Raw genomic sequence first — 25,482 nt, forward strand, 5'->3', positions numbered from 1 at the left:
ATAGAGACAGGGTTTGTATGGACGTAGGTGATGCCTGTATCTGTATTATAGAGGAGAACAAAAGGAGTTACTCAACTGCAGGGTTGTCACTAAGGCCCCGTCCACACGAAGACGATTGTAAACGCAAACGCTAGTAAACGCGTATTTCAAGTTACCGGGTAAACATAACAAGTAGGCAGGGAATCAAACAGCTAGGGATTTCTTTGGGTTCTATTTTTCTTCTATTTTCCAATGAAAGTAGCCGGGGGCCACATTCATGATAGCTGGGGGAAATCCCCGGCTACCGGCTCTTAATGGCAGCCCTGCAAATGCATTTTTAAGATTGAATCGTAGCCTTTCTGCAGGAGCCACTGCGGTGGCTAGTTCAATGCAAAAACAACTTACGTACCGCTCCTTCCTAAACTTTTACAGTATTCGTTTTGCGTTGAAATCAAACACTCTTTTACAAACCTGAATAAGGCCTTTTCTGCTCCCAGTATCTGAACTGTTGATGATGGATGCTTGGCTAAATTCAGCAGAGACCCTGTGAGAAAAAAAAACAACTCACTTCAGTTGTGCAACAGAGTGGATTTCAAGTAAAGCAAAATTCACCAAAAAGGCAAAAAATACCAACAGAAATACATGTTTTTTAGGTTTATAGGCAAAATTCTCCGTTAAAAAAAACCTACATAATGTCTTGAAACACCTTCACAAAGGTAAATGAAACGCTCCATTTTCTACAACGAAATCGCTATAAATTGGTCTTTATCATCTTCATCGTCACCATCATTTGACCCTATTGGTCGGGATACTCTGAGAAATGATCTTACCCCAAGCATACTGGTCCACAAGGCTGCCCGGTCCGCGCCAGAGGCGCTTACGATTAGCCCGCGGGCGCCCAAAGTTTCAAACAAGGAGCCCGAACGGGTGCCTAAAACTTATGATTCTCAGGATAACTTCCTGTGAACGAACGACAAAATTCCCCTGCTCATTCTGCACTTTTGAAATGAAAACGGAAAACGTTTGATTGTCGGCCGTAGGCGAAAAACTATTTCCGCCGATAAAAGGTAACCAAACAAGCGCTTGTCTTGAAATTCGCTTCTGAGACTTCCGCTGCAGTGCAGTTGAAGTTTCAGCACCGAATTGGAGACGACAGTTTGTCAGCTTTTGGGGGAATGGTGTTACTGTAGTTTGCCATAAATCTTCTCACCCGACGCGTGCTCTGACCAGTGCATATTTTGGACATGTCGGAGTAAGTTACTATACGTTCTGTCTAAGCCCTGCTGTTAGCGCGAGGTTCATTTTCATTTTTCAGACCCGTAGCGCAAGATCGGTTTAATCATATTTTTAGATCAGGAGACCTTTGCAAATGCCTATTTTATGTGGCAAAGAAAGCACGGGGCTTACTGACACTCGCGTCCCATTAAACAACAGGTTGAGGTATCCGTTTCATACTGGATCCCCTTTAAACTTGTTTTCACCCTTTCAGTCCCAATATCCACACACAATTTCTACAGACTGACTTCCATTCCTTTCCTTAAAAAAAAAATCAGTTAAGAGAATCTGTTAATAGATCAAAGAATATTCGCATTTGTGGTCAATTAAATAATTCTCATAACTTTTTCTATTGTCCATGTTTTCACATTTTTTTGGAGAAAATTTTTGTTGGCCATTCTTAGGACTTAAATGGTATCAGAACTTACCTGCATGAGCGATAAGTCGAGCTCCCACAAGTTCACCAACTAAAACTGTCAAGTTTGGAGCAATGGCTGTCATACGATTCTTGAGGTAATCATAAAGCTGTGCTCGATAATCAGTGATTTCAATCACCTAAAACAAAATGAAAGATTGAGGCTTTAGCAGGCATTTATTCACGCAAAGACATGCCACAGGTTACACATTTTGACCAAACCAACAAAATGGCACTTTATTTGAGTGTCAATTTATTTAGCACGAAAGTACTTGTGGAGATGGGACCGCCATTTTACGTGGTCACTCGAGCCACGCGAAGGACTAGCTGTTTTTAATTTGTAGGGCAAAGGAACAAACTTCATTCATTCACCAATGCATAAATGGCCAAATTTCATGACATAAATTACCTGATCACAAAGGTAGATAATGTTGTTAATGTCTTCATCTGAAATCTAAAACAGACGGAGAGAAAAACGTAAATTGAAAAAAGTTATTCAACCAGGCAGATGTAGCTGGAGCTATGAAATCTCCATTTTCACTGGCCTGCCAATTAATGTTTTTACGGCTAGCAACAATGGGTCATTCATCTAATCTTTTGTTAGCTAATTAAATATATAATTAAATAACTCGTTCTGAGTGCTTTATGGTGCCGTGAGTTGAAATAGGAAAAGACATATCAGAACAATATTAATATCATATAGAATTTTTTTTGTGATCGCTAGTAAATTACTGCAGGTCTCATAACCACATGATACTATTGAGACGGTTCAAAATGACAAACATGAAACTAGTTGAAAGATCTTCTTTTTTTTTTTTGGTTGAACACTTATTTATTCTATAATCAAAGGATAAATCATTGCCACAGAAATAAAATGTTACCTCTGTTCCCATGGAAATTTCTGCAGCAGCTTTCACTTGCTCCTCTACATCCTCAGGAAGAATCTCAGACAAATCCGTTTGTTCAGCATTTGTTCGTGTACCTAGACAAAAGAAAACCAAGCACAGCAGGTAATCACAAATCCTGCTGGATGATAAATTATTCTGTTCTTTTCCAAAATGGAAATGACACTTGCAACTGCTGACAGCCTGGCCCAATCACCGACAGCGAAATCCACTAGCAACAAGCTATTGGACACAACTTTCTTTACATGATGACAACTTGCAACATTGCTTTGTTTCTTTAGACAAGAAACTCTGTCTCATTTTTTTTTAAATGGGGTAAATGATACTGCTGGGCTGGGGGAAAACCTGTGATTGACAAGCATCTCATCTAGCTAGGAGGCTGAGAAGTAGGAATACTCCTGCGTGCTTATTTCAAGCTACAAGAAGAATGAAGCCCACATCAGACACAAGACTCAACCCCGTCATGGCTCATGTCTGGCTGCAACTTAATTCATACAACATGTGGCATATGTTCTGGCTCATGAATGTTGCCACACTACTATTCCCAGATCTTAGACAGAAAAAAGAAACATTATACATTTGAGCTTTTCTGACCTTTTTACTTACCCATTGCCTTAACAGTCTTGGCATATGCCAAATTATCAGTGACTATCTTGCCCATCTCTGGGAAATGCCAGCCATACCACTCACGACAACGCATGATGTAGTTATTAAGCTCTTTGTCCAGGTCATCAAGAAGAGAAATGGCCTGCACAATCATGGTGTCAACCTTATCCGGGCTGAACTTGAGTTTGTAGCGTGACAAGCTAAAAAGAACAACATTTAATTAACCAATTACGTACAGTGATTTTGTTACCTCTGTGTCCTGCGTCCCTGATGCAAAAAAATCTCCAAAGACGCACAAAAGTTCATATATGGCATGCATCCCGTAGGATGCAAAGATCGACTGATCAATTGATCTGAAGATGTTTTTGTAGATTACCCTGCTTGTGTGACTTCTGTGGCTGTTCTTGTGGCTGTTGTTTAATGATGCATATTTCTTTTAGTCTTTGTTGTGCTTTACAAAAGAATTATCTTTTATCTGTCTGGTCACATAAAGGCCCAAGCATTTCCAATTTAGGACTTGTTCTGTTTTGAACTAAAACTCAATGGTTCTGGAGTGGAACTCATGGTTTTTCACAAGATGATCAGTCCCATAATCATAAGTTAATAAATTTGTAACAAAATCACTGCAACTATAGACCAGTCAAGGATAAATATTGTAATCATCTCTCTAAATCAGTCATTTAGAGTGTTTGTAATCTTGTGGTGAAAACATGATTGGAGAAGAAGGATATATAATCACAGAACCTTTATATAAATGGCATCCAATCAAACCCTTTCATTTCTGGACCAAAGTTATAGAGAGATTCTCTCTCAATATAACCTTTAAATCTGTGAGTGAAATCCTATGGTGACACCATTCAAATGACCACTTTTGGCAGAAATTTTCGAAAGTAGCATTTGTGAATGTTTTCTTTGGTCTCTTTAACCCTTTAAGCCCAATAGTGACCAGCATCTAATTTCTCCCAACAATAACACTGCCAAACCAAACAGTCTGCCAGGTCATGAGAATTAATGAAATGATCACCAAAGATGAAATGTGGTGATGTTAGAACAAATTCTCTCTAGCAGTACCAAAAGGAATTTATGAAGAACAGTGTGGAGAAGGTGGATGTTGATGTTGGGGCTTAAAGGGTTAAGAAGTGAAGAAAACGTTGACAATAATAATTATACAGTCAACTCTCTCTTAGATGGACACCTTTGGGGCTGGCACAAAGTGTCCGTCCAAGAGTGACGTCTTTCTTATAGAGTCAGATATGGGGAGTAAAGGAAGGCAGGGACCAACTATAGGAGTCTGTTTTATTGAGGTGTTCTCACATGTTTGAGGAGGTGTCCATTAAGAGTGAGTCGACAGTAAAACCCAAAGGATTTTTTCGTATACATGAATGTTAGGCTTTAGGTGTAAAATAAACAGTTTTCAAAATAATACCAGTAGTATTCCTTACATAACATTTCAAGAATTGGTGTTATTTTCTGTGTGTGATTTGGGTGCATACCTGTGTGCCAGGCCTAATGCCATTGCACTCATTTCCTTATCAGGGAGACCTACAAATACAAAAGAATGAAAGAGAAATATGTGATCACTTTATCCCTGTCACTGGTAATCAGAAAATTAAAAACCGATGATTAAAACAGAATAAATAATAGTAATAATGCACCCTTAAGATTTGGGAGCTCTCAGATCATGACCTGCCAATTCAAGTCTTCCTGTCCTGCCAGGAGATTTCATTTTTGATGAAGATTTCTCCCCTTTGAATATTAACCGTAAGTTTCAGGGAATTGTGCCAAAAAATGCCTTGTGAAGCTAGTTGAGCCACTTTCAACTTGCTCCCTGGCCATAAAGAACCAATACTGCCCAAAACCCTAAATGTCAGTCAGGCACTTCTTGGCTCTCTGTTCCAGATGCAAAATGTCAGCTTCTGAAGTTTGGCCATGCACAAATATCAAAATTTCAAGATAGTGTTTGGGTTTAAAAGTGACACAACTGCATTTACCCGTCCCTTTCTCTCCTCCCCTCTTCACTCACTTTTCTTGCCCCATTTTTTTTCACTAGGCTTCATTTTGGTAGGAAAACTTTTTGGCAAAGCTTTTAGTATTTGTAGGATTAAAAAGACAGAAGTGCAGGTTGGTAATGGACAGGTTTTCATTGGAGTTGTGGGGTCAATTTTACATGTACAAGCTTTTTGCCATCTTATAGCCTCTTTGACTGAAATGTGCTCATTCTGGCATGTTTTGAAAGATCTCTCCCCCCTGCACAAGTACAGGTAAGATGGCAAAGTTGTCCCTGACCATTAAAACTGATGACATCACAAAAGGTACAGTGATCATGGATCCACACTGCCAGTTATGGATGGTTCAGGAGCAAATGGGTTAACTCATTTGAAGGACGAAGACTAATACATAGTTGGTATTGTCCTGTGATTACCTGTGATAAGACTGTTCAGCTGGAGTCTGATACCTCGCATGAGTTCCTGTACCGCTGAACTTGATACACAATTCAAGCTAAGCTTCTCCTGATAAATCACGAAAACATTTAAGGGTTACATTGACTTATACATACTGTTTTGGCAGAGTTAATGTTCATCATAAAAACTCTTTTAAAAGTACTTGTAACTGACCTAAAAGGTATTAAAATTATTGATTTTTTGGTAGCCCAGATTTTGTTAAGATTAGTTTAGGTCCCTGAGGAATGTAACAAAGGGCATGTACCCTCTGTCAAATAGCTAAGGGAAAGGCCAGTACTCATTCATAGCATTGAGTAGTTTTTGGTGTTGCAGACAGCTGCCATCACTACATAACGCAATACAAACAACTACATATACCCACACCACAACACAAATTGAACCAAGAACACTTTCCACGATGCCAACAAACACCCTAGCATTGGTGGTTATAGCAGACTAACATATTGCGTTATTTTGTAAAATTAGTTTTGCACCTTCATCTCTGCTGATTGACTCACCTTGATCACACCTCCCAATTTTGCATCAGCGACAGCCAATTCTTGGTGAATATCCTTAGCAACAATTTTCTTCAACACCTTCTTCAGGCTTTTACTCATTTTCCCTTCCACTGTAGCTGTGGCAGCTGAGGGTAAGGTGAGAGTAATACAGACATCATTGTATTGTATTGTATTGTATTTATTTATTTGCCACACGATTACAATAATTACAAAGAAATGCCAAAAAAAAATGTAGGAAGAAATGGCGAGGATGCCTAAAGGAAACTATAGAGCTTATGTTAATTAGGCCTCCTCAATTACAATTTTTCGAAGATGGCATAAAAATTATGGCGACGGATACAAAATAATATCAGGTGGAAAATTAAACTAATCAATATTACGGAAGTTTACAAATAATGTTGAATATTAAAAGGCTTTTTCGCAAGATTTCTGTTGGAGTATACTAATAATTATTACAAATAAATGCATTCAAAGAGAAAGGTTTTGAACTCATTCTCTGGAACCCAAAATAGTACTATTTGGGACAGTCGAAGTGATTGTTTCTTTTATTTTTTAACTTAGTGTGGAGAATAATAAATTTTAACAACTGAGCATCATATGCACGTTCAAGACAACAGCTGCTTCAATGTTACAGACTCTGACTTATTTCCTGATTTGACTGAATGCGTGAAAGGACCTTTTGTTAACAGTCAGGACTCCTGGGTTGAAACCTTTCACAACCCTTTCACAGGCAGTACTTAGTATACACATGGCAGTATTTTAATGTTGAAGGGCTTCAGAGGTTATGCAATGGTGCAATTCCACACAATATTATAATCATCCTAAGTCACATTCAAGAGAATAATCCTAGATGGCTCATCTGATGAGCTCATCAGATAAGCAATCTCATGCCGTTGGACAGGATTACTTGAGAAAACACAGTTGAATAATTGAACTCTCCACAACAGAGGTGTCTATGGTTATGTACATGAGCAGGCGTCAAAAGGGGTATGGGGTCAGGAGGGAGGGAAAAAATGAGGGGGATTAGAGAGAGAGCAAAAGAAACCTCTCTTCCTTTTCCCCTTTTAATCTTTTCTCCCCCCTCCCTCCCCCTCCCCTTATTTGTGCCTGCCATGCAGGCTATTGACAAAGTCAGGTGCAATGGAACCATAGATGTTTAAGTTGTGCTTTTCCTTGCATGCAGCTTATGCGTATGTCAGCCCAGTTTGCGCGTACATCGCAATGACACAAGCAGAAGCACATTCCATTTTTTTGTGCTTGCACTTATACTTGTGTTATTTGACTATGCCAGCCATATGCAGTTATGGAAACTAAGAGAGAGGAGAATACAACATGCACATGACCTATGACTCGAGCTGTCAATGTTTAACTTGAGTTCATGGTTGAAACCTACCTGCCAAGGCTTCAGTCGTATCATTGAATTTCTCAAAGTGTTTCAGTTTCACTCTGCAAATAAAAATTAAATGACAAGAGATTAGCTTTATAAAATAGTTTTAAAACAGGCAAAGGTAATAGATTACAATTAAAACTACGTATTTATAAACTTGGTTCATTCTACATGTAACTTACATGGCTATTTTACGACTTAGCTATCCCAAAAATGCACCAAATATACTTACACTTTACTGGCAGCATCTGGTGTCTCAAAATCTTTATACAAATTATCAATTTTCTGTAACTTCTTCTCATCTAGAAGCTAAGAAATATGAAATATGAAAACTTCGCTTCAGATCAGACATTTTACGAGGCAATCGACGTAATACGAGAAAACAGCTTTATCATGCCAAGCAAAAATAGCGTTTACTTACCTTAAAGATTGCATAGCCTGCAGGCGTTTCAAACAGCACCAACATGATGAATGAAATGAACTATTTCGAGTATAAAATCAAAACAAACTGCATGCGTTTACCAAACGATCCTGCACGTGGAAAGACTTCCAGAACGCAGCCTCGTTACAATGGAAGCCTCGTTATCACCCTGCAACTGTTGTCTTATATCACGTGATCGTGGTTACTACGTTTTGTAACCGTTTTGTAGACTTCCGAAAAGCCTTCGATCTGGTGGGTCCACAGGTAGCCCAAACTCGAAATATTAGCATCGGCGAGCATCGGCATTGTTGCGTAACATTCAAAATATAAGGATTTGTATGGAAAAAAAACCTATTGTTTCTGTAACCTACGAAAATGAAAGGATTTCAATAAAAAACAGCTTACCTTACTTAAAATGTGTGTTGCGTTTCCCCTATGTGGTCCACGGGCCGATTTATGGCCGTTTTATGGGTTTTTATGTAAACAGTTTTCTCTCTATATAAAGGTTTACCAAGCTTGGATTTTCGTAGGTTACAGAAACGATAGGTTTTTTCCCATACAAATCCTTACATTTTGAATGTTACGCAACAATGCCGATGCTCACCGATCCTCATATTTCGAGCTTGGGCTACCTGTGATTAGACCTGTTTTAGAATATGCCTCGACGGTGTGGGGAGGGCTGCCCATTTACCTCGAAGAAGATCTACAGAGAGAGCAGACTAGTCTGACTAGTATTTTGACTAGTAGATGTCTAAATGTCATAGGTCTCCCTAGGGATACTGCTGAGTCACTTGTAACTAGGCGTCAGAATTTGGCGAGGAAAGAATTTAAACGTATGCTAGAATCAGAAGCACACCCTTTCAAACGTTTTTTAGAAAAGCCAGTGGATCATGGCCATAATCTAACATCTTGTAAGACTAACCCAGCGCACCTAAGAATACATGTATCACGCACTGTTAGGCACAAACAATGGTTTATTCCTAAAGGTGCTAAACTTACCTTAATTTGACATGTACAGCTGTATGTACATATATGTATAATGTGTTTTGAATTTTAATTGTAATATTACCGTAATTCTTATCGCCAAAGGTAATAAATAAAGATTAAACATCCATACTGAGTCAGAGCAGGTGAAATTTAATTCCATGATGTTTTTGTTATTTTCTGGAACGAAAATGTTATTTTCTAAGATTTTTCTCAGTACTTTGATCTCCATGTCCTTTTTCGCTAATACTTCGGGTAAAGATACCGTCATTTTAGTTTCTTTCGACGGTTTTCGATGGGATTATCTCGACATGAATCGGACTAATACAGAAAACTTCGATTCCATCATTCAGGAAGGCGTTCGAGCTGAGTATGTTCAAAATGTTTTCCCAACCGTTACGTTTCCGAATCACTACACCATTATGACTGGACAGTATGCTGAGAGCCATGGAATAATATCCAATAGCATGTACGATCCCGTTCTTAATGAGAACTTCAGCATGGACACGAACGACTCGAAATGGTGGAATACGTTCAGTGAACCGTTGTGGATCACCAACCAAAACCAGGGTCATAAAAGCGGGATGTGTTACTGGCCGGGCTATGATGTGGAGTACAAAGGGCAAAATGCATCGTACACTACAAGTGGATATGGTTTTAATAAACCTTTTTTGACCAAAGAGGGTATAATGCCTTGGAAGGAACGAGTTGATGTCATTATAAAATGGTTGAAAGAACCAGATCCTCCATCATTTGTCACCCTATATTTCAATTCACCAGATGATGCTGGCCACTGCTGTGGACCGTACTCAGTAAACGTTACAGAAGAAATCAGGAAAGACGACAAGATCACGGGATACTTATTGGAGCAATTGCGTAAAGAAAAATTATTGGATGAAGTTAATCTAATTATCACCGCCGATCATGGAACTGGAGCGTACAACACAAGCACAATCATCGATTGTACTGATTATTTAACTCCTGGATTAACGTTTTGGGCTGGAGGAGGAACTTTTTTTTTTTTACACGCTGATAACGTAACTCGTGCTTACGACAAGTTAAAAGAACGTCAAAAGTTGCAACCCCATTTCTCAGTTTTTTATAAGGAGGAAGTACCTGATGATCTTCACATAAAACATAGTATTCGTGTTCCTGAAATTGTAGTTATCATGGACGAACACTGGATTGCAGAGATTTCAAAAGCTCATAACACAACAGTTTCTGAGCCTGTTGTCACTAAAGGAGCTCATGGTTGGGTCCCGTCCATGCCATCAATGCGTCCGTTCTTTATTGCACGTGGCCCAGCATTCAAGGTTGGTCACAAATTTGGTCACATAAACATGGTTGATATCTACCCATTGATATGTCATTTACTTGGAATAAAACCAGCGCCCAATAATGGATCCCTAGATCGCATTGCTCACCTACTGAAATCTACGCCTCGCACTCTGCTTCGCACCGAATCAAGTTCACTGAATGCTGGAGAGATTATAGCATAAGTTATCGGGACCGCAATTGGCTTAACAGTTTATATGTATGCCATTATCATGGTTGTGAAGGATCAGGGGCACCCAACGACTGTTTTCTGTAAAATATCTGTTCGGAGAAGCAAATATTGCCTAGAACATTATACGGCTAAAAATTTCTAGAAGAGCGTTTCATTCAGGTACAATTTTCGAAGCTTATCTAAAAAATTCCCTACTATTTTCTGAAGTGTAATTTTTAATCTTTTACTCCTTATGTTTGGCTAATTTTCGTAGAAAAAGGAAACCTAAAATTTTCGGATTCAAAAATGAGATGGAAAGAAGAACAAGAAAAATTCTCACTTTCGTATTTAACGTTCAACTGCATCTAAAATTTTCGGAAAAATAACATTGAAGCCCTTGTACTTTCGAAAAGCCTCAAGCTCTCCTAGGATGACCGAATAGATGCAAATTTTATAGCGCTGCTTAGAATACATACATTTCTAGAGATCTAATGTAAGGAGAGATTTCCCATGTATTCTTTATTTGATTTGTGTTTCATGTCTGGCTTTTAAACATTCTCTTTGAAGTTGTTTTAGCCGTAATTTACATTGAATTTGCATTGAGTTGTTTTAGTTCCCTTAAATTATACACATTTTACTTCAATGTTTACTTTTAAAAGGATAATTTGTTTCTGAATATAGATACAGGGGCACCCAACGAGGATATAGTTCAAAACCACTCAACATAGCATTGTTGAACGTATTTTAGTATTTAAACGGTAGATATAGGCATATTTTTATCCCCTAAAAACTTTTCATCTGTTCGGATTTCCTAGCTGAAAGTCTAGTAATCCGAAAATTATAGGGATCAAAACTTACCTTTTCGAAAATTTCAGCCCGGAAAAGGCTCCCGAAAATTCTAGGTGGCCTTTTTTAGCGTAAATATCCGTTTAAAATGGGTAATTATACCATTTTGTAGATGTTCGAAAATCCTAGGAGAGCCAGGCACGAAAGAAATTTTACAACAAATGTTCCGAAAATTCTAGTTCTCAAATCGTCTTCCGAACAGATATTGTCCCGAAAATTGCCGTTGGATGCTCCTGTAGATATACAGCTTAGTCACTGAATAACTAGACCTTTCGCCTGTTCAAATACCAACCGTTCGTAGTTTTTAGTTTTGACATTTTAGGGAATCCTGAGCAAAGGAAACTCGAATTCTTTTAAACAGCTTTCTTTGTAAATTTCCTAAATTCACTTGCTTGACTGACATTTAATTTTGAGTTATTTAGGCATATGAACTTTTAAATTGAATTTATCCAGATTTGTTCTCAGTTTTCAGCTGATTTTATTCAGCCTTCTTTCCATTTGTTTTGTGATGTTGTAATAAGTTGATCGGTTAGTATAAATAGAGCACTGTTATTCCTGTTTTTCGATTTACATTGCGGGCCAGAGTTACATGCTTGTACGATTTACACTGCGGATTTACATGCTTGTACGATTTCTACATTGCGGATTTAATTGATTTTACAAGTTACGTTAACGAGCTGAAGATTAAACAGTTGAAGTCCAAGTTTGAGTCCTGTACTGTTTCCAGTTGTAGCAGATTCGGTACCTTGGAATAGTGACGAGTTCCTTTCCCGCTAGCCAAGCGAGTTGCGAGTTAGTTTTCCCCCTTGTTGTCCTTACGCCGAAGTCGCTCGAGTTCTCTTTACGCTTAATTTCCCGATTTGTTGCTGGAAGGGCAAAAACTATCGTCACACTAAAAGTACTCTGGATAGCAAAAAAAGACTTTTCAATGCGTTTAGGAGGAAACCGTCATTGGGTGCATGCCCCTGAAGGATCGGAGACTTGGCAGAGGGCAAAGGAGGCCAGGAGAAGTGGATGTGCCACTGATAGATGGTGAATTATATGGTGATCAAGAAGATGACAATGTCATTTAAATGCAGAAATATAAATTTGTAAGGTTTTACTATTTTGTAGTTCTGTAAAACCTATGCAAGATCATATCACAATCTAGGAAGTAGTTCAATTTCCTCATTAAAATGTATATGTATATTGGGTATTCTAAGTTAAGGAATGATATTGACTCTGCAACAGAGGAAAATAAAGTTTAAAACAGGGATAAAATTGAACACAATATGTACAGCAGGGCTAGGGAGTAAGGTTTCATGATTCTGCTGTTAGTTGTGTTAAAACACTAACTAGCAAACATTTTAAGATAGAGTAAGAGACATGTATAAAGGGCTAACAGTCAAAACTGTATAAAGCAGTCAACTGCAGAGAATGACCACCTGATACGGTGTAAGGAGAGATTTTCCATGAATTCTCTATTTGCCTCGAATATCATATATAGCTTTCAAATATTCGCTTTGGCGTTGTTCTTAGTAATTCATACTGAATTTGCATAAAGAAGTTTTAGCTCCGTTAAAAGGGTTGATTTTTATTATCCTTGTTTCATTTGCTTTGTGTTCGCTAGGTAATAATCTCAAAAAAAACCCAACAGTGTTCCTTAACAAACCAAAACTAATTGCTCGTTCTCTTTTCAATTATATACATTTACGTCAATGTTGACTCTTGAAAGAATACTTTATTTCTTAATAATGTTTTATTTGACTTCAGTCTATTTTTCGTGATTTTACTACCGGACGACATTTATTCATAGTAACGCCTTTCGTGCAGGTGCATCTCGTTTTAATTGCGATTTAGTTATATTTATTTGCGAAAATATATTTCATTAAGTTGTTAGTTAAAGAGAGGTGATAACCGAATTTTGAATATGAAAGGTTTTGTGGTCTTGCAATTTTAAAAATAGATCGGTTTTTGTTTAAGAAGAAAACTTCCAATTAATCTGCGCTTTTCCTGTTTAAACAGCCGATAGCTGACCTTGCAATTTAATTCATATTGTAACACTTTGTACATAAACGCTGTTTTGCTAACCTGGCTAGGTCTTTGTCTCAGTACTTTTACTTTCTAAAATAGCAACAGTAACAAAAAATTTCAGGTTAAAAATAGAATTTGTATTTAGTTTTCATTTAACTCTAAGTGATTTCTGTTTACATTTCTATTGTATTCTTGTGTCTTCAATGGTTGTAAAAATCATATATAAGTAAGTTTCTTTGAACTGATTTTTCGATTATTTCGCCGTGTCCTAGCCGAGTTATTGCTGTTTGATCCACTGAAAAATAAACGCTGTTGGAACCAAAGTTTAGTACTGTTTTGTCTACTGCTGTACCAGTTAATCAGTGGTCAGATCCCGGTCCTACGGAGAAGTGACGGCTCTTCCCCGCAAGCGAGTTGTCATTTGAGTCTAGTTTTCGCCAGTTTTATCGTGAGTCAAGCACCGAGTTCCCGTTGAGCCTTAAATTCGTTTCAAAGTGGAAAAACGTTCCGTCACAACGGGACTGTATAGCCCAAGAGTTAAGACTGGTTCTCTGTTCTCACTCACTGGCCTGCGAAATAGCTGCAGGCACTACCTGGAATACTGTTCCAAGATACAGTGTATGAAAACATATGTCTCCAGCAACAAGAACTATCAATGTGCAAGCTCTGTGCAAGTGGCATGCCTTTGAAGTTGAAATTTTCTCAACAGAGCAGGCACACTTGGTTGCCGACCATCATCAGCCACTTCTGATTGCCAATTACTGGTCGAATGGAATGAATGGCATTCCAGGCAGTAACAGCGGTTTTGTCACAGGTAGATTAGAACAACATGAGAAGCAGGAATCAGTCAAGACAACAATGTGACATAGAGAAGGAAGGATCCATTAATTTATTTAGTTCACTGTCATGTTATCAATAACATTATGTTAAGACAGTAAGAAATAACTTATGGCGATAAATTATTATTATAAATCATAACTTATTATGACAAAAAATAGCTAAAAATAACTTATTGGTGCCTAGTAAAAGGCGACTGCCTTTAGTATGGGAACCCTTTTTCATAACCAAGTAGACGTGAAGTATATGTAGTTAAGGGAAATATTCTGATCATTTCATAGAGGTTTACGCTTAAATGGAAAGGCCATTAACAACCTGCAGAAAGGAATACAAAATAAGTTACATTATGCCATTCTGTGGTGCTGGCAACTGACAAAATTGTGACCCATTTTCAAGGATTCACAGCTGCCCACATGACATTGTGGTCTTATTGTGTAGGCTTGAGGTTTTAAAAATCCAACAGTGTTACCTAAAATTGTTGTATGAACCCTTTACGAGTTCACCCCCTATCACAAAGTCTTTAAGGATACATTGAACCAGTCAAGAAGGAATTAGTTTTTCAAACAATTCAATAAGCTCACAGTTTGTGTTTTGTCAAGTCCAAAACACTTGGCTGTGACATTAGTTTTTAATAAAACACTTCTGCCAATGCGATACACTGCTTTCGCGAGCAAATTGGGCGCTCAAAACAGTCTCAAAGAAAACGCCTGCACTGCAGGCTAGCGTTTTACGAAACGATCCTGCACGTGGAAAGACTTCCAGAACGCAGCCTCGTTACAATGGAAGCCTCGTTATCACCTTGCAACTCTTGTCTTATATCACGTGATCGTAGTGAGTAAACATCCATACTGAGTCGGAGCAGGTGAAATGTTTTTGTTATTTTCTGGAACGAAAATGTTATTTTCTAAGATTTTTCTCAGTACTTTGATCTCCATGTCCTTTTTCGGTAATACGTTGGGTAAAGATACCGTCATTTTAGTTTCTTTCGACGGTTTTCGATGGGATTATCTCGACATGAATCGTACCAATACAGAAAACTTCGATTCCATCATTCAGGAAGGCGTTCGAGCTGAGTATGTTCAAAATGTTTTCCCAACCGTTACGTTTCCGAATCACTACACCATTATGACTGGACAGTATGCTGAGAGCCATGGAATAATATCCAATAGCATGTACGATCCCGTTCTTAATGAGAACTTCAGCATGGACACGAACGACTCGAAATGGTGGAATACGTTCAGTGAACCGTTGTGGATCACCAACCAAAACCAGGGTCATAAAAGCGGGATGTGTTACTGGCCGGGCTATGATGTGGAATACAAAGGGTAGAACGCATCGTACACTACAAGTGGATATGGTTTTAATAAACCTTTTTTGACCGAAGAGGGTATAGTGCCTTGGAAGGAACGAGTTGATGTCATTATAAAATGGTTGAAAGAACCAGATCCTCCATCATTTGTCACCCTTTATTTCAATTCACCAGATGATGCTGGGCACTGCTGTGGACCGTATTCAGTAAACGTTACAGAAGAAATCAGGAAAGACGACAAGATCACGGGATACTTATTGGAGCAATTGCGTAAAGAAAAATTATTGGATGAAGTTAATCTAATTATCACCGCCGATCATGGAACTGGAGCGTACAACACAAGCACAATCATCGATTGTACTGATTATTTAACTCCTGATTTAACGTTTTGGGCTGGAGGAGGAACGTTTTTTTTTTACACGCTGATAACGTAACTCGTGCTTACAACAAGTTAAAAGAACGTCAAAAGTTGCAACCCCATTTCTCAGTTTTTTATAAGGAGGAAGTACCGGATGACCTTCACATTAAACATAGTAATCGTGTTCCTGAAATTGTAGTTATCATGGACGAACACTGGATTGCAGATATTTCAAAAGCTCATAACACAACAGTTTCTGAGCCTGTTGTCACTAAAGGAGCTCATGGTTGGGTCCCGTCCATGCCATCAATGCGTCCTTTCTTTATTGCACGTGGCCCGGCATTCCACTTATGTCCAGGATCGATCTTGTTAGCAAAAATTTGCTAGCAAATTGCTTTCGCAATTGTCGCAAAAGAAATAATTACGTCAGAAAATGACTTACAAATATCGCAAAAATCGCAAAAATAACAAATCTAACAAAAATCAAGACTAAGAAAAAAAGAAGCCAAGAAGGACCCCGAAATGTCCGCAAATATCGCAAAAGTAATAAGGATCTTCCTTGCTAGGTGAAAACACCGGTGACAAACATCGCAAAAGTCGCAAAAATAACAAATCTAACAAGAAATCAAGACTTGGAAACAGAAGAACCCAAGAAAGGCCCCGAAATGTCCGCAAATATCGCAAAAATCGCAAATATAACAAGGATTTTTTTTGCTAGCCAAAAACACCCGTGACAAATATCGCAAAAATAACAAATCTAACAAGAATCAAGACTTGGAAACAGAAGAAGCCAAGAAGGGCCCTGTAATGTCCGCAAATATCGCAAAAATCGCAAAAGTAACAAGGATTTTTCATGTCACCTAAAAACACCCAAGAAGGGCCCCGAAATGTCCGCAAAAACCGCAAAAGTAACAAGGATTTTTTTTTTGCTAGGTAAAAACACCCGTGACAAATATCGCAAAAATAACAAATCTAACAAGAATCAAGACTTGGAAACATAAGAAGCCAAGAAGGGCCCTGTAATGTCCGAAAATATCGCAAAAATAACAAGGATTTTTCATGTTAGCTAAAAACACCCATCACAAATATCGCAAATGTCGCAAAAATACCAAATGTAACAAAATGTCCGCAAATATCGCAAATATAACAAGGATTTTTTTTTGCTAGCTTAAAACACCCGTGACAAATCTCGCAAAAATAACAAATCTAACAAGAATCAAGACTTGGAAACAGAAGAAGCCAAGAAGGACCCCGAAATGTCCCCAAATATCGCAAAAATCGCAAAAGTAACAAGGATTTTTCATGTTACCTAAAACCACCCAAGAAGGGCCCCGAAATGCCCGCAAAAATCGCAAAAATCGCAAAAGTAACAAGGACTTTTCCCGCTAGCTTAACACACCCGTGACAAATGTCGCCAAAATCGCAAAAATAACAAATGTAACAAAATTCCAGACTTAGAAAAATAAGGAAGGCAAGAAGGACCCCGAAATTACTGACAGTAGCAAAATACTGTCATATCAATCTGTGTATGCTTCGTTCTTCCATCAACATACAGCTACAATGCATAAAAAGGAGTGCCGCCCACAGAAGGGGGCAAATTTTAAGCAATAAAAGGGGGTGGTAGCAGAACTTTCATGCCCAAGAACCCACCGCAACCATCGTTCAAAATATCAAGAAGAGCACATTGGGGGAAAGAAAACAGGCATTATACATGAATGTCGCTGTGCAATACCCAAAGTTTTTTAAACAGGGATTGCCAGTGACTTGGTAATCCTTCCCTTTTAAATCAAGGCTTATGGTTAAACAACAACCATCCCAATGAATGTTATATGTGTATGCCAATCCATTTATTTTAAATAACAATTGATCCAATTGTGCATTTATGTGTCCCTCGTTCTATTACTCACGAATCATGAACAAAAATAACAAAACCACCGAGAAAAGAGACCAAAAGACCTAGGCCATACAAATACAAAATGTCATAACGTGATTGGTTCACTTACAACCTCTGATTTTAAGAAATACCCTTTGTGGACGTTTGAAGCTACAAAAAACCCAAAAAATGAAAATTACATTGTCACAGATACAGTCTGACCCATTATTGGCATACTGCAGAACACTAAATTTCGACTAAGAAAGCGCTATAACAAGCCTACTGTCACAATTATTTGGCTATTTTTTTTATTTGACCAAATTGTAACAGTGACATTTTACTAGGGTGAAAATCCTAAGCATGCAATATGCGATTTTTCACAATCTTCTTATTCTTTACATCGCAAATATTTAAAATATAAAACAGGAAGCGATCTTGGTTCATGTGCCTAGTGATCCTGCCATACTTTGTCAACCAGGCAAATGTCTGTTCACAAACTTCTGTGTCCACCTACAACAACAAACAGTTCTTGTTATAATAAATGTATTGAGGGGTACATTATTATCAAGGTTTGCTTTTTTAGTTCTTTCAATAAAAATCACTATATAAGTACAGTGTAGTTGGTACCTATAACTTAACAACAGAAATAAAGGAAAAATAAAGAAAGGCATATATTGAGGTATGAACAAAAAGTCCTTTTACAACTATATAGAACTTACCCCCTCTAGATCCTTGCGATCATAGGGATTGCACTGCTCCTTGCACCATTTGTCTGAATGGTTGCGGAAATGTAGCTTGTCCACAACCATATCTAGTGTGCTCAAAGTCTTTGCCACATCTGTCACTTCTCTTCTGACAGGGTTTTGACAATATTTTTTCAGGTGGCACGCGTCATCATAAATAATTCTCTCTGAAAAACAATACCATTACTCTTACAACACTCTTCACATTAAAACGTAATAATAATAATAATAATATCTTTTTTCCAAATATATGATACATTTTTAATGGAATGAATTTTTCCAATCAAAATTAACTGTCTTTTTTTAATCGAAAGGAATAGTGTAAATAGTCCTTTGACTGAATAGCTTTTTAAGTCAATATAATAATTGCAAATAGGATTTTATGGTTAGCTTTTTATCAATAAAAGATTTGGACTATTCTTTATAATAATAATAATAATAATAATAATAATAATGACAATAATAATAATAATGTACCATAAAATTGATCTATAACTCCACTTTCATACTATTGGTTATCTTAGATAACTTGCACCTCATGTCATCAAGTTGATATAGCATTATAACATTCTATCAGATATGTACTTTTCCCTTTATATTATTTTAGAAAAAGACATATATTCACAGATGATTTCCTGGAACTGACGCAAAAGGTGTTAACCAGGAACACATTCTGTTTAAACACCTTACACTACAAATTATTATATTATCAACGCAATTTTATGCCATGAGTTATAATATTTCATGTAAATGCAAGTTTGTCTTGTGCAAACATGTATAATACAAAAGACTGTGGGAAGACAATTGTACTTGTTTAGATCAACCGTAAATACCTATTATTTATACGAATTTGAATTTTGGGCACGAGAACTAAAAATACATTACCTGTGCTATGAAATGTCCACTTTGAAAACACATCATGTAGAATTCCATACACCTGCGATTTAGATTCGCTGATAAAAAGTTCACAGGCAAATAAGATGATTCCACAAGGTCGCATTCCAAAAAAGGTTCCTGAAACAGATCATATCAAATAATCATCTTACTGTGCCAAAACATTTATTACATTTTCCACGTATTACACACCAGTCCCACTACAACAAATTATTTCTCACTACAGTTGAATGTCCCGTAAGCAACCACCCAAAATGCAAAGACTGATTGGTTGTTACGGGAGGTGGTCATTTCAGAAAGCTTCCAACAGAGCGCCTGTTTTCAGAAGATTTCCAGGAAAATACAACTTTATTGGAAGATATTTTACTTGTCTTCAAGTTAGGACATGTGTAGTTCCGTCATGTCCATAGTTCTCAAATATTCTGTGAACCATAATAGACATACTAAAATAATGATCAGAGAATGCATCACTGGTCCGCGCTAATTACATGATCAATGATGTTAATATAAAACCCTGGAAATCGTTAATTGTCAGGCCCCAAAAATGGCTGTAGTGCCTTACAAAAGATGGTAGTTTACTAGAGGGTTCCAGCTATGACTGGGAAAAATTTTAGTGTTTTGCATAAGTAGTTGTTTGTATGAGGTTGTCGCTTACAATAGGTGGTCACACATAGTAGAGGTTCAAATGTACTAGAACAAAATAATGTTTAGCAATTGTTCATTTCCTTTCGTAACATTATTTTTTATTTCATGTAAGCTTTATAAACCTAATCAATTTACATAAGGGAAACTTGTTCACACATCACTTCCACCAAACAATTGCCAATACGTTAATTCACCTGCAGTACGAAAGTTCTTTCGTTGGTAATGCTTTCCCTTCTCAGTGTTACATTTTTTTACTTTGTCATCAGGTGTCTCAATAAATATAGACCTGATGAAAAAGAATATGAATAACAAAAAATAAGTTACTCAAATAAGTTACTGAACAAAATGGTGTACCTTAAATAACTCTCATTATTTAATATTAACATATTTGGTGATGAACATATTTTCACAGGCAACTCAAATGGCCGATGTGAGAAATGTAACACTGTGAAAATAAAATGATCACCATGTCACAAGCATGGGACAAAGAAAAAATCTGAGTCCTTGACAGGATTCAACCTATGACCTACCAAAGTCAGGCGAGCACTCTATCCACTCTCACTCGCTATAAATATAACTTTTCACTATTTAACCTTGACAGATTTCATTAGTTCTCACCAAAATTTCATAAACACAAAAGTATAAATTCTTATTGTATTACCTATTTCCAACATTGTCCTTGTCAACCTTTCTACGTTTCGCATCAGAAGTTGACATTACATCAGTTGAACTCGGAACCTGATATTGCTTCAAATTCTGCACACCATAGTTGCAAGAAGTGTGAACCATAGTAACCATGTGTTGTGTTTCCCCTTTTTCAAAGGCCTCGCAGAGCATGGCTGGAACATTACATTCTGGTTCCCAACATGTATTTCCACTGGCACCATTAGAACCAGCCCACTGAACCTAAAAAAACAAATTATGTTAAACATAATAGCATCAGGTCTTACATGTACCTAAATGATATATATCTACCTGACTGTAGTTGTAATCCACTCTGAGTAACCTAAATTTGTTAACTACATATTCACCTACACACCTTTCCAGGGTCCAACAAATATTTTTTACAAACCTTGTCCCTCAGGGCAAGTGGTATGTCCAAATCACTTGCCGAGCAGAATGAGCTGGTTGTCCCAGTTAATAATAATAGAGGACAAGCAATTTATTTAATAATAGTAGAGGACAAGTAATTTATTTGACTGTAGCAAAATCCATTCCAAAATAGATTAGGAATCATAATAACAATAACAACTTGAGTTAAGGACTTGCATTATCTAACAATGCATCTGAGTGATGTTATGAATAAACCATAATCACAAAGTTCAAGCTGTCCTTTATTTCCACTACAAAATTATTTCTCCGTCTGTTGTATCCATCCTGATCCATGATGTGGCGGAAAAACATGTTATCAGGGGTATAGCAGCAAGGCCTTCAGAGGTTTACCCAGGAAAGTACTGGGTATAAAACTCACAAAGTAAAATGACGATCGAAAAGTACAAAAAAGTGATACGTATTTATTGCATTTCGAAAAGCTTTGATGGGAATTACTCAAGGATACCTACAATTATTTTATTGCACAAACTTGCTCGTAAGTCAAATGCCACAGCCTGGCAGGCTTTTCCTAGAAATAAAACACTTGCTCGACATTCTTTTCAAGTTGTTCAGGGGGTTCGTGCCTAATATTTGCCGCACCAGGCTGCTTTCTCTAAATTATAGGCAAACTTAAATTAATATAATATAATGTTTACCTTGAAAAATTTCCTGTTTCGTAGTGTTCTCATTTGCAGTATTTTAACCACTTGGCCCCACTTTGGAAAATCACTCTTCTTGTGAGAGCTTCGAAGCACTGGTCCCAGCTCTTCACCCAAATCACTTTTAGCCCACTCAAATCAGACATTTTTTTCATTATCAAGCTCTTTGTGATCTACTATGTGATTTTCACAAAATCGACTACCAAGCTTGGGTGTCACGATACATCCACTTCTTATTTGACCAGGGAGGGAATCGTACTGTATAAATCCACTGTCCTTGGCCATGCAACATTCGCGATTGTTATCAAAATTGCCATCCAGAACCAGATTTCTCTTACACCCATTTGTGTCACACTGATGATCTAATACAAAAGAGTGACACACATATCAATGAAATATCTTTGTGACAGTACTGAACTTTGTTACATAGATTGCTTTCCATGACAACAGAAACATTGTCCATTGATGTGACATTAATGATTTGCCAGTGAAAAACCACACCTACTTCATTTCGGTTTATCCAGAAATGCAAAATAATACAGGTCCTGAGTATAATTTCAAAAGCAAATTTAACGACAACAAATTGTTACCAACATTGAAATGCCTGACTCACTTCCCTCAACTAGACATTAAGATATAAATACCCCTATCTTTGATCAGACACTCAATTCATTAATCCTACAAAAAACAATAAATGATGGTTTACTTACAAATCCATTTCTTAATGAATTTCGCATGGTATAAAGGTCTGACCAGTGATACCAGAGTATCTAATTCCACAGGTACAGGCAACTCATGCAGCTGCATTAGATGGTATTCTTGCACCCTCTTAAGGCACCAATAGAGAAGAAATGCTTCTTCTAATCTTCTATGGTCTTTTAGCTAGCAAGAAAAATCCTTGTTATATTTGTCACGGGTGTTTTCAGCTAGCAAGAAAAATCATTGTTACTTTTGCGATTTTTGCGATAATTGCGGACATTTCGGGGCCCTTCTTGGCTTCTTCTTTTTCTAAATGAAGAATCTTGTTAGATTTGTTACTTTTGCGATTTTTGCGATATTTGACATGGGTGTTTTTACCTAGCAAGAAAAATCCTTGTTATATTTGTCACGGGTGTTTTCAGCTCGCAAGAAAAATCCTTGTTACTTTTGCGATTTTTGCGATAATTGCGGACGTTTAGGGGCCCTTCTTTGGCTTCCTTTTTTTCTAAGTCTGGAATTTTGTTAAATTTGTTATTTTTGCGATATTTGCGATATTTGTCATAAGTGTTTTAACCTAGCTAGAAAATCGTTGTTACTTTTGCGATTTTTGCTATATTTGCGAACATTTTGGACCCCTTCTTGGCTTCTTCTTTTTCTAAGTCAGAAATTTTGTTAAATTTGTTATTTTTGCGATATTTGCGATATTTGTCACGGGTGTTTTCAGCACACAAGAAAAAACCTTGTTACTTTTGCGATTTTTGCGATAATTGCGGACATTTTGGGGCCCTTCTTGGCTTCTTTTCTTTCTAAGGCTAGAATTTTTTTTACATTTGTTATTTCTGCGATTTTTGCGATATTTGTCATGGGTGTTTTTAGCAAGCAAGAAAAATCCTTGTTATATTTGCGATTTTTGCGATATTTGCGGACATTTCGGGGCCCTTCTTGGCTTCTTCTTTTTCTACGTCTTGCTTCTTGTTAGATTTGTTATTTTTGCGATATTTGTCATGGGTGTTTGTAGCTAGCAAGAAAAATCCTTGTTATATTTGCGATTTTTGCGATATTTGCGGACATTTCGGGGCCCTCCTTGGCTTCTTCTTTTTCTAAGTCTTGACTCTTGTTAGATTTGTTATTTTTGCGATTTTTGCGATATTTGTCATGGGTGTTTGTAGCTAGCAAGAAAAATCCTTGTTATATTTGCGCTTTTTGCGATATTTGCGGACATTTCGGGGCCCTCCTTGGCTTCTTCTTTTTCTAAGTCTAGAATCTTGTTAGATTTGTTATTTTTGCGATTTTTGCGATATTTGTCATGAGTGTTTTTAGCTAGCAAGAAAAATCCTTGTTATATTTGCGATTATTGCGATATTTGCGGACATTTCGGGGCCCTCCTTGGCTTCTTCTTTTTCTAAGTCTTGACTCTTGTTAGATTTGTTATTTTTGCGATTTTTGCGATATTTGTCATGGGTGTTTGTAGCTAGCAAGAAAAATCCTTGTTATATTTGCAATTTTTGCGACATTTGCGGACATTTCGGGGCCTTCCTTGGCTTCTTCTTTTTCTAAGTCTTGATTCTTGTTAGATTTGTTATTTTTGCGATTTTTGCGATATTTGTCATGGGTGTTTGTAGCTAGCAAGAAAAATCCTTGTTATATTGGCGATGTTTGCGATATTTGCGGACATTTCGGGGCCCCTCTTGGCTTCTTTGCTTTCTAAGTCAGACATTTTGTTACATTTGTTATTTCTGCGATTTTTGCGATATTTGTCATGGGTGTTTTTAGCTAGCAAGAAAAATCCTTGTTATATTTGCGATTTTTGCGATATTTTCGGACATTTCGGTGCCCTCCTTGGCTTCTTCTTTTTCTAAGTCTAGAATCTTGTTAGATTTTTTATTTTTGCGATTTTTGCGATATTTGTCATGGGTGTTTTTAGTTAGCAAGAAAAATCCTTGTTATATTTGCGATTTTTGCGATATTTGCGGACATTTCGGGGCCCCTCTTCGCTTCTTTACTTTCTAAGTCAGGAATTTTGTTACATTTGTTATTTCTGCGATTTTTGCGATATTTGTCATGAGTGTTTTTAGCTAGCAAGAAAAATCCTTGTTATATTTGCGATTATTGCGATATTTGCGGACATTTCGGGGCCCTCCTTGGCTTCTTCTTTTTCTAAGTCTTGACTCTTGTTAGATTTGTTATTTTTGCGATTTTTGCGATATTTGTCATGGGTGTTTGTAGCTAGCAAGAAAAATCCTTGTTATATTTGCAATTTTTGCGACATTTGCGGACATTTCGGGGCCTTCCTTGGCTTCTTCTTTTTCTAAGTCTTGATTCTTGTTAGATTTGTTATTTTTGCGATTTTTGCGATATTTGTCATGGGTGTTTGTAGCTAGCAAGAAAAATCCTTGTTATATTGGCGATGTTTGCGATATTTGCGGACATTTCGGGGCCCCTCTTGGCTTCTTTGCTTTCTAAGTCAGACATTTTGTTACATTTGTTATTTCTGCGATTTTTGCGATATTTGTCATGGGTGTTTTTAGCTAGCAAGAAAAATCCTTGTTATATTTGCGATTTTTGCGATATTTGCGGACATTTCGGGGCACTTCTTTGGCTTCTCTTTTTTCTAAGTCTTGATTCTTGTTAGATTTGTTATTTTTGCGATTTTTGCGATATTTGTCATGGGTGTTTGTAGGTAGCAAGAAAAATCCTTGTTATATTTGCGATTTTTGCGATATTTGCGGACATTTCGGGGCCCCCTCTTCGCTTCTTTACTTTCTAAGTCAGGAATTTTGTTACATTTCATTTTGTTATTTCTGCGATTTTTGCGATATCTGTCAGGGGTGTTTTTAGTTAGCAAGAAAAATCCTTGTTATATTTGCGAGTTTTGCGATATTTGCGGACATTTCGGGGCCCCTCTTGGCTTCTTTGCTTTCTAAGTCAGGAATTTTCTTACATTTGTTATTTCTGCGATTTTTGCGATATTTGTCATGGGTGTTTTTAGCTAGCAAGAAAAATCCTTGTTATATTTGCGATTTTTGCGATATTTGCGGACATCTCGGGGCCCTCCTTAGCTTCTTCTTTTTCTAAGTCTAGAATCTTGTTAGATTTG

The 25,482-nt window shown here is 37.3% G+C and overlaps 2 protein-coding genes and 2 pseudogenes across 2 annotated transcripts in view; 3 read left to right on the top strand and 1 right to left on the bottom strand.

Moving 5' to 3' along the window:
* LOC140924824 (nucleolar protein 58-like) overlaps window positions 1-8,089 on the bottom strand; it is a 17,126-nt gene extending 9,037 nt beyond the window's left edge. Inside the window, exons 1-11 of the mRNA XM_073374828.1 lie at window positions 7,948-8,089; window positions 7,759-7,835; window positions 7,533-7,585; window positions 6,140-6,264; window positions 5,603-5,690; window positions 4,674-4,722; window positions 3,181-3,380; window positions 2,551-2,651; window positions 2,079-2,123; window positions 1,683-1,809; window positions 451-523 (exon numbers count right to left, since the gene is read on the bottom strand). Of these exons, the coding sequence (XP_073230929.1) occupies window positions 451-523; window positions 1,683-1,809; window positions 2,079-2,123; window positions 2,551-2,651; window positions 3,181-3,380; window positions 4,674-4,722; window positions 5,603-5,690; window positions 6,140-6,264; window positions 7,533-7,585; window positions 7,759-7,835; window positions 7,948-7,992 (983 nt within the window). The 5' untranslated portion in view covers window positions 7,993-8,089. The remainder of the gene's footprint in view (window positions 1-450; window positions 524-1,682; window positions 1,810-2,078; window positions 2,124-2,550; window positions 2,652-3,180; window positions 3,381-4,673; window positions 4,723-5,602; window positions 5,691-6,139; window positions 6,265-7,532; window positions 7,586-7,758; window positions 7,836-7,947) is intronic.
* LOC140924802 (uncharacterized) overlaps window positions 1-25,482 on the top strand; it is a 451,675-nt pseudogene that overhangs the window by 146,600 nt on the left and 279,593 nt on the right.
* LOC140924833 (bis(5'-adenosyl)-triphosphatase enpp4-like) lies at window positions 9,102-10,557 on the top strand. Its single transcript, XM_073374835.1, has one exon. The coding sequence runs from the start codon at window positions 9,123-9,125 to the stop codon at window positions 10,428-10,430; it is 1,308 nt and encodes a 435-aa protein (XP_073230936.1). The 5' UTR covers window positions 9,102-9,122; the 3' UTR covers window positions 10,431-10,557.
* LOC140924960 (bis(5'-adenosyl)-triphosphatase enpp4-like) lies at window positions 14,953-16,167 on the top strand (annotated as a pseudogene).

This window comes from Porites lutea, chromosome 14, assembly GCF_958299795.1.
Source record: "Porites lutea chromosome 14, jaPorLute2.1, whole genome shotgun sequence".
In the NCBI taxonomy this organism is placed as follows: domain Eukaryota; kingdom Metazoa; phylum Cnidaria; class Anthozoa; order Scleractinia; family Poritidae; genus Porites; species Porites lutea.

Excerpts from the sequence above, each read along its gene's own strand:
- LOC140924833 (XM_073374835.1), top strand. The coding sequence starts at position 9,123 with ATGTTATTTTCTAAGATTTTTCTCAGTACTTTGATCTCCATGTCCTTT.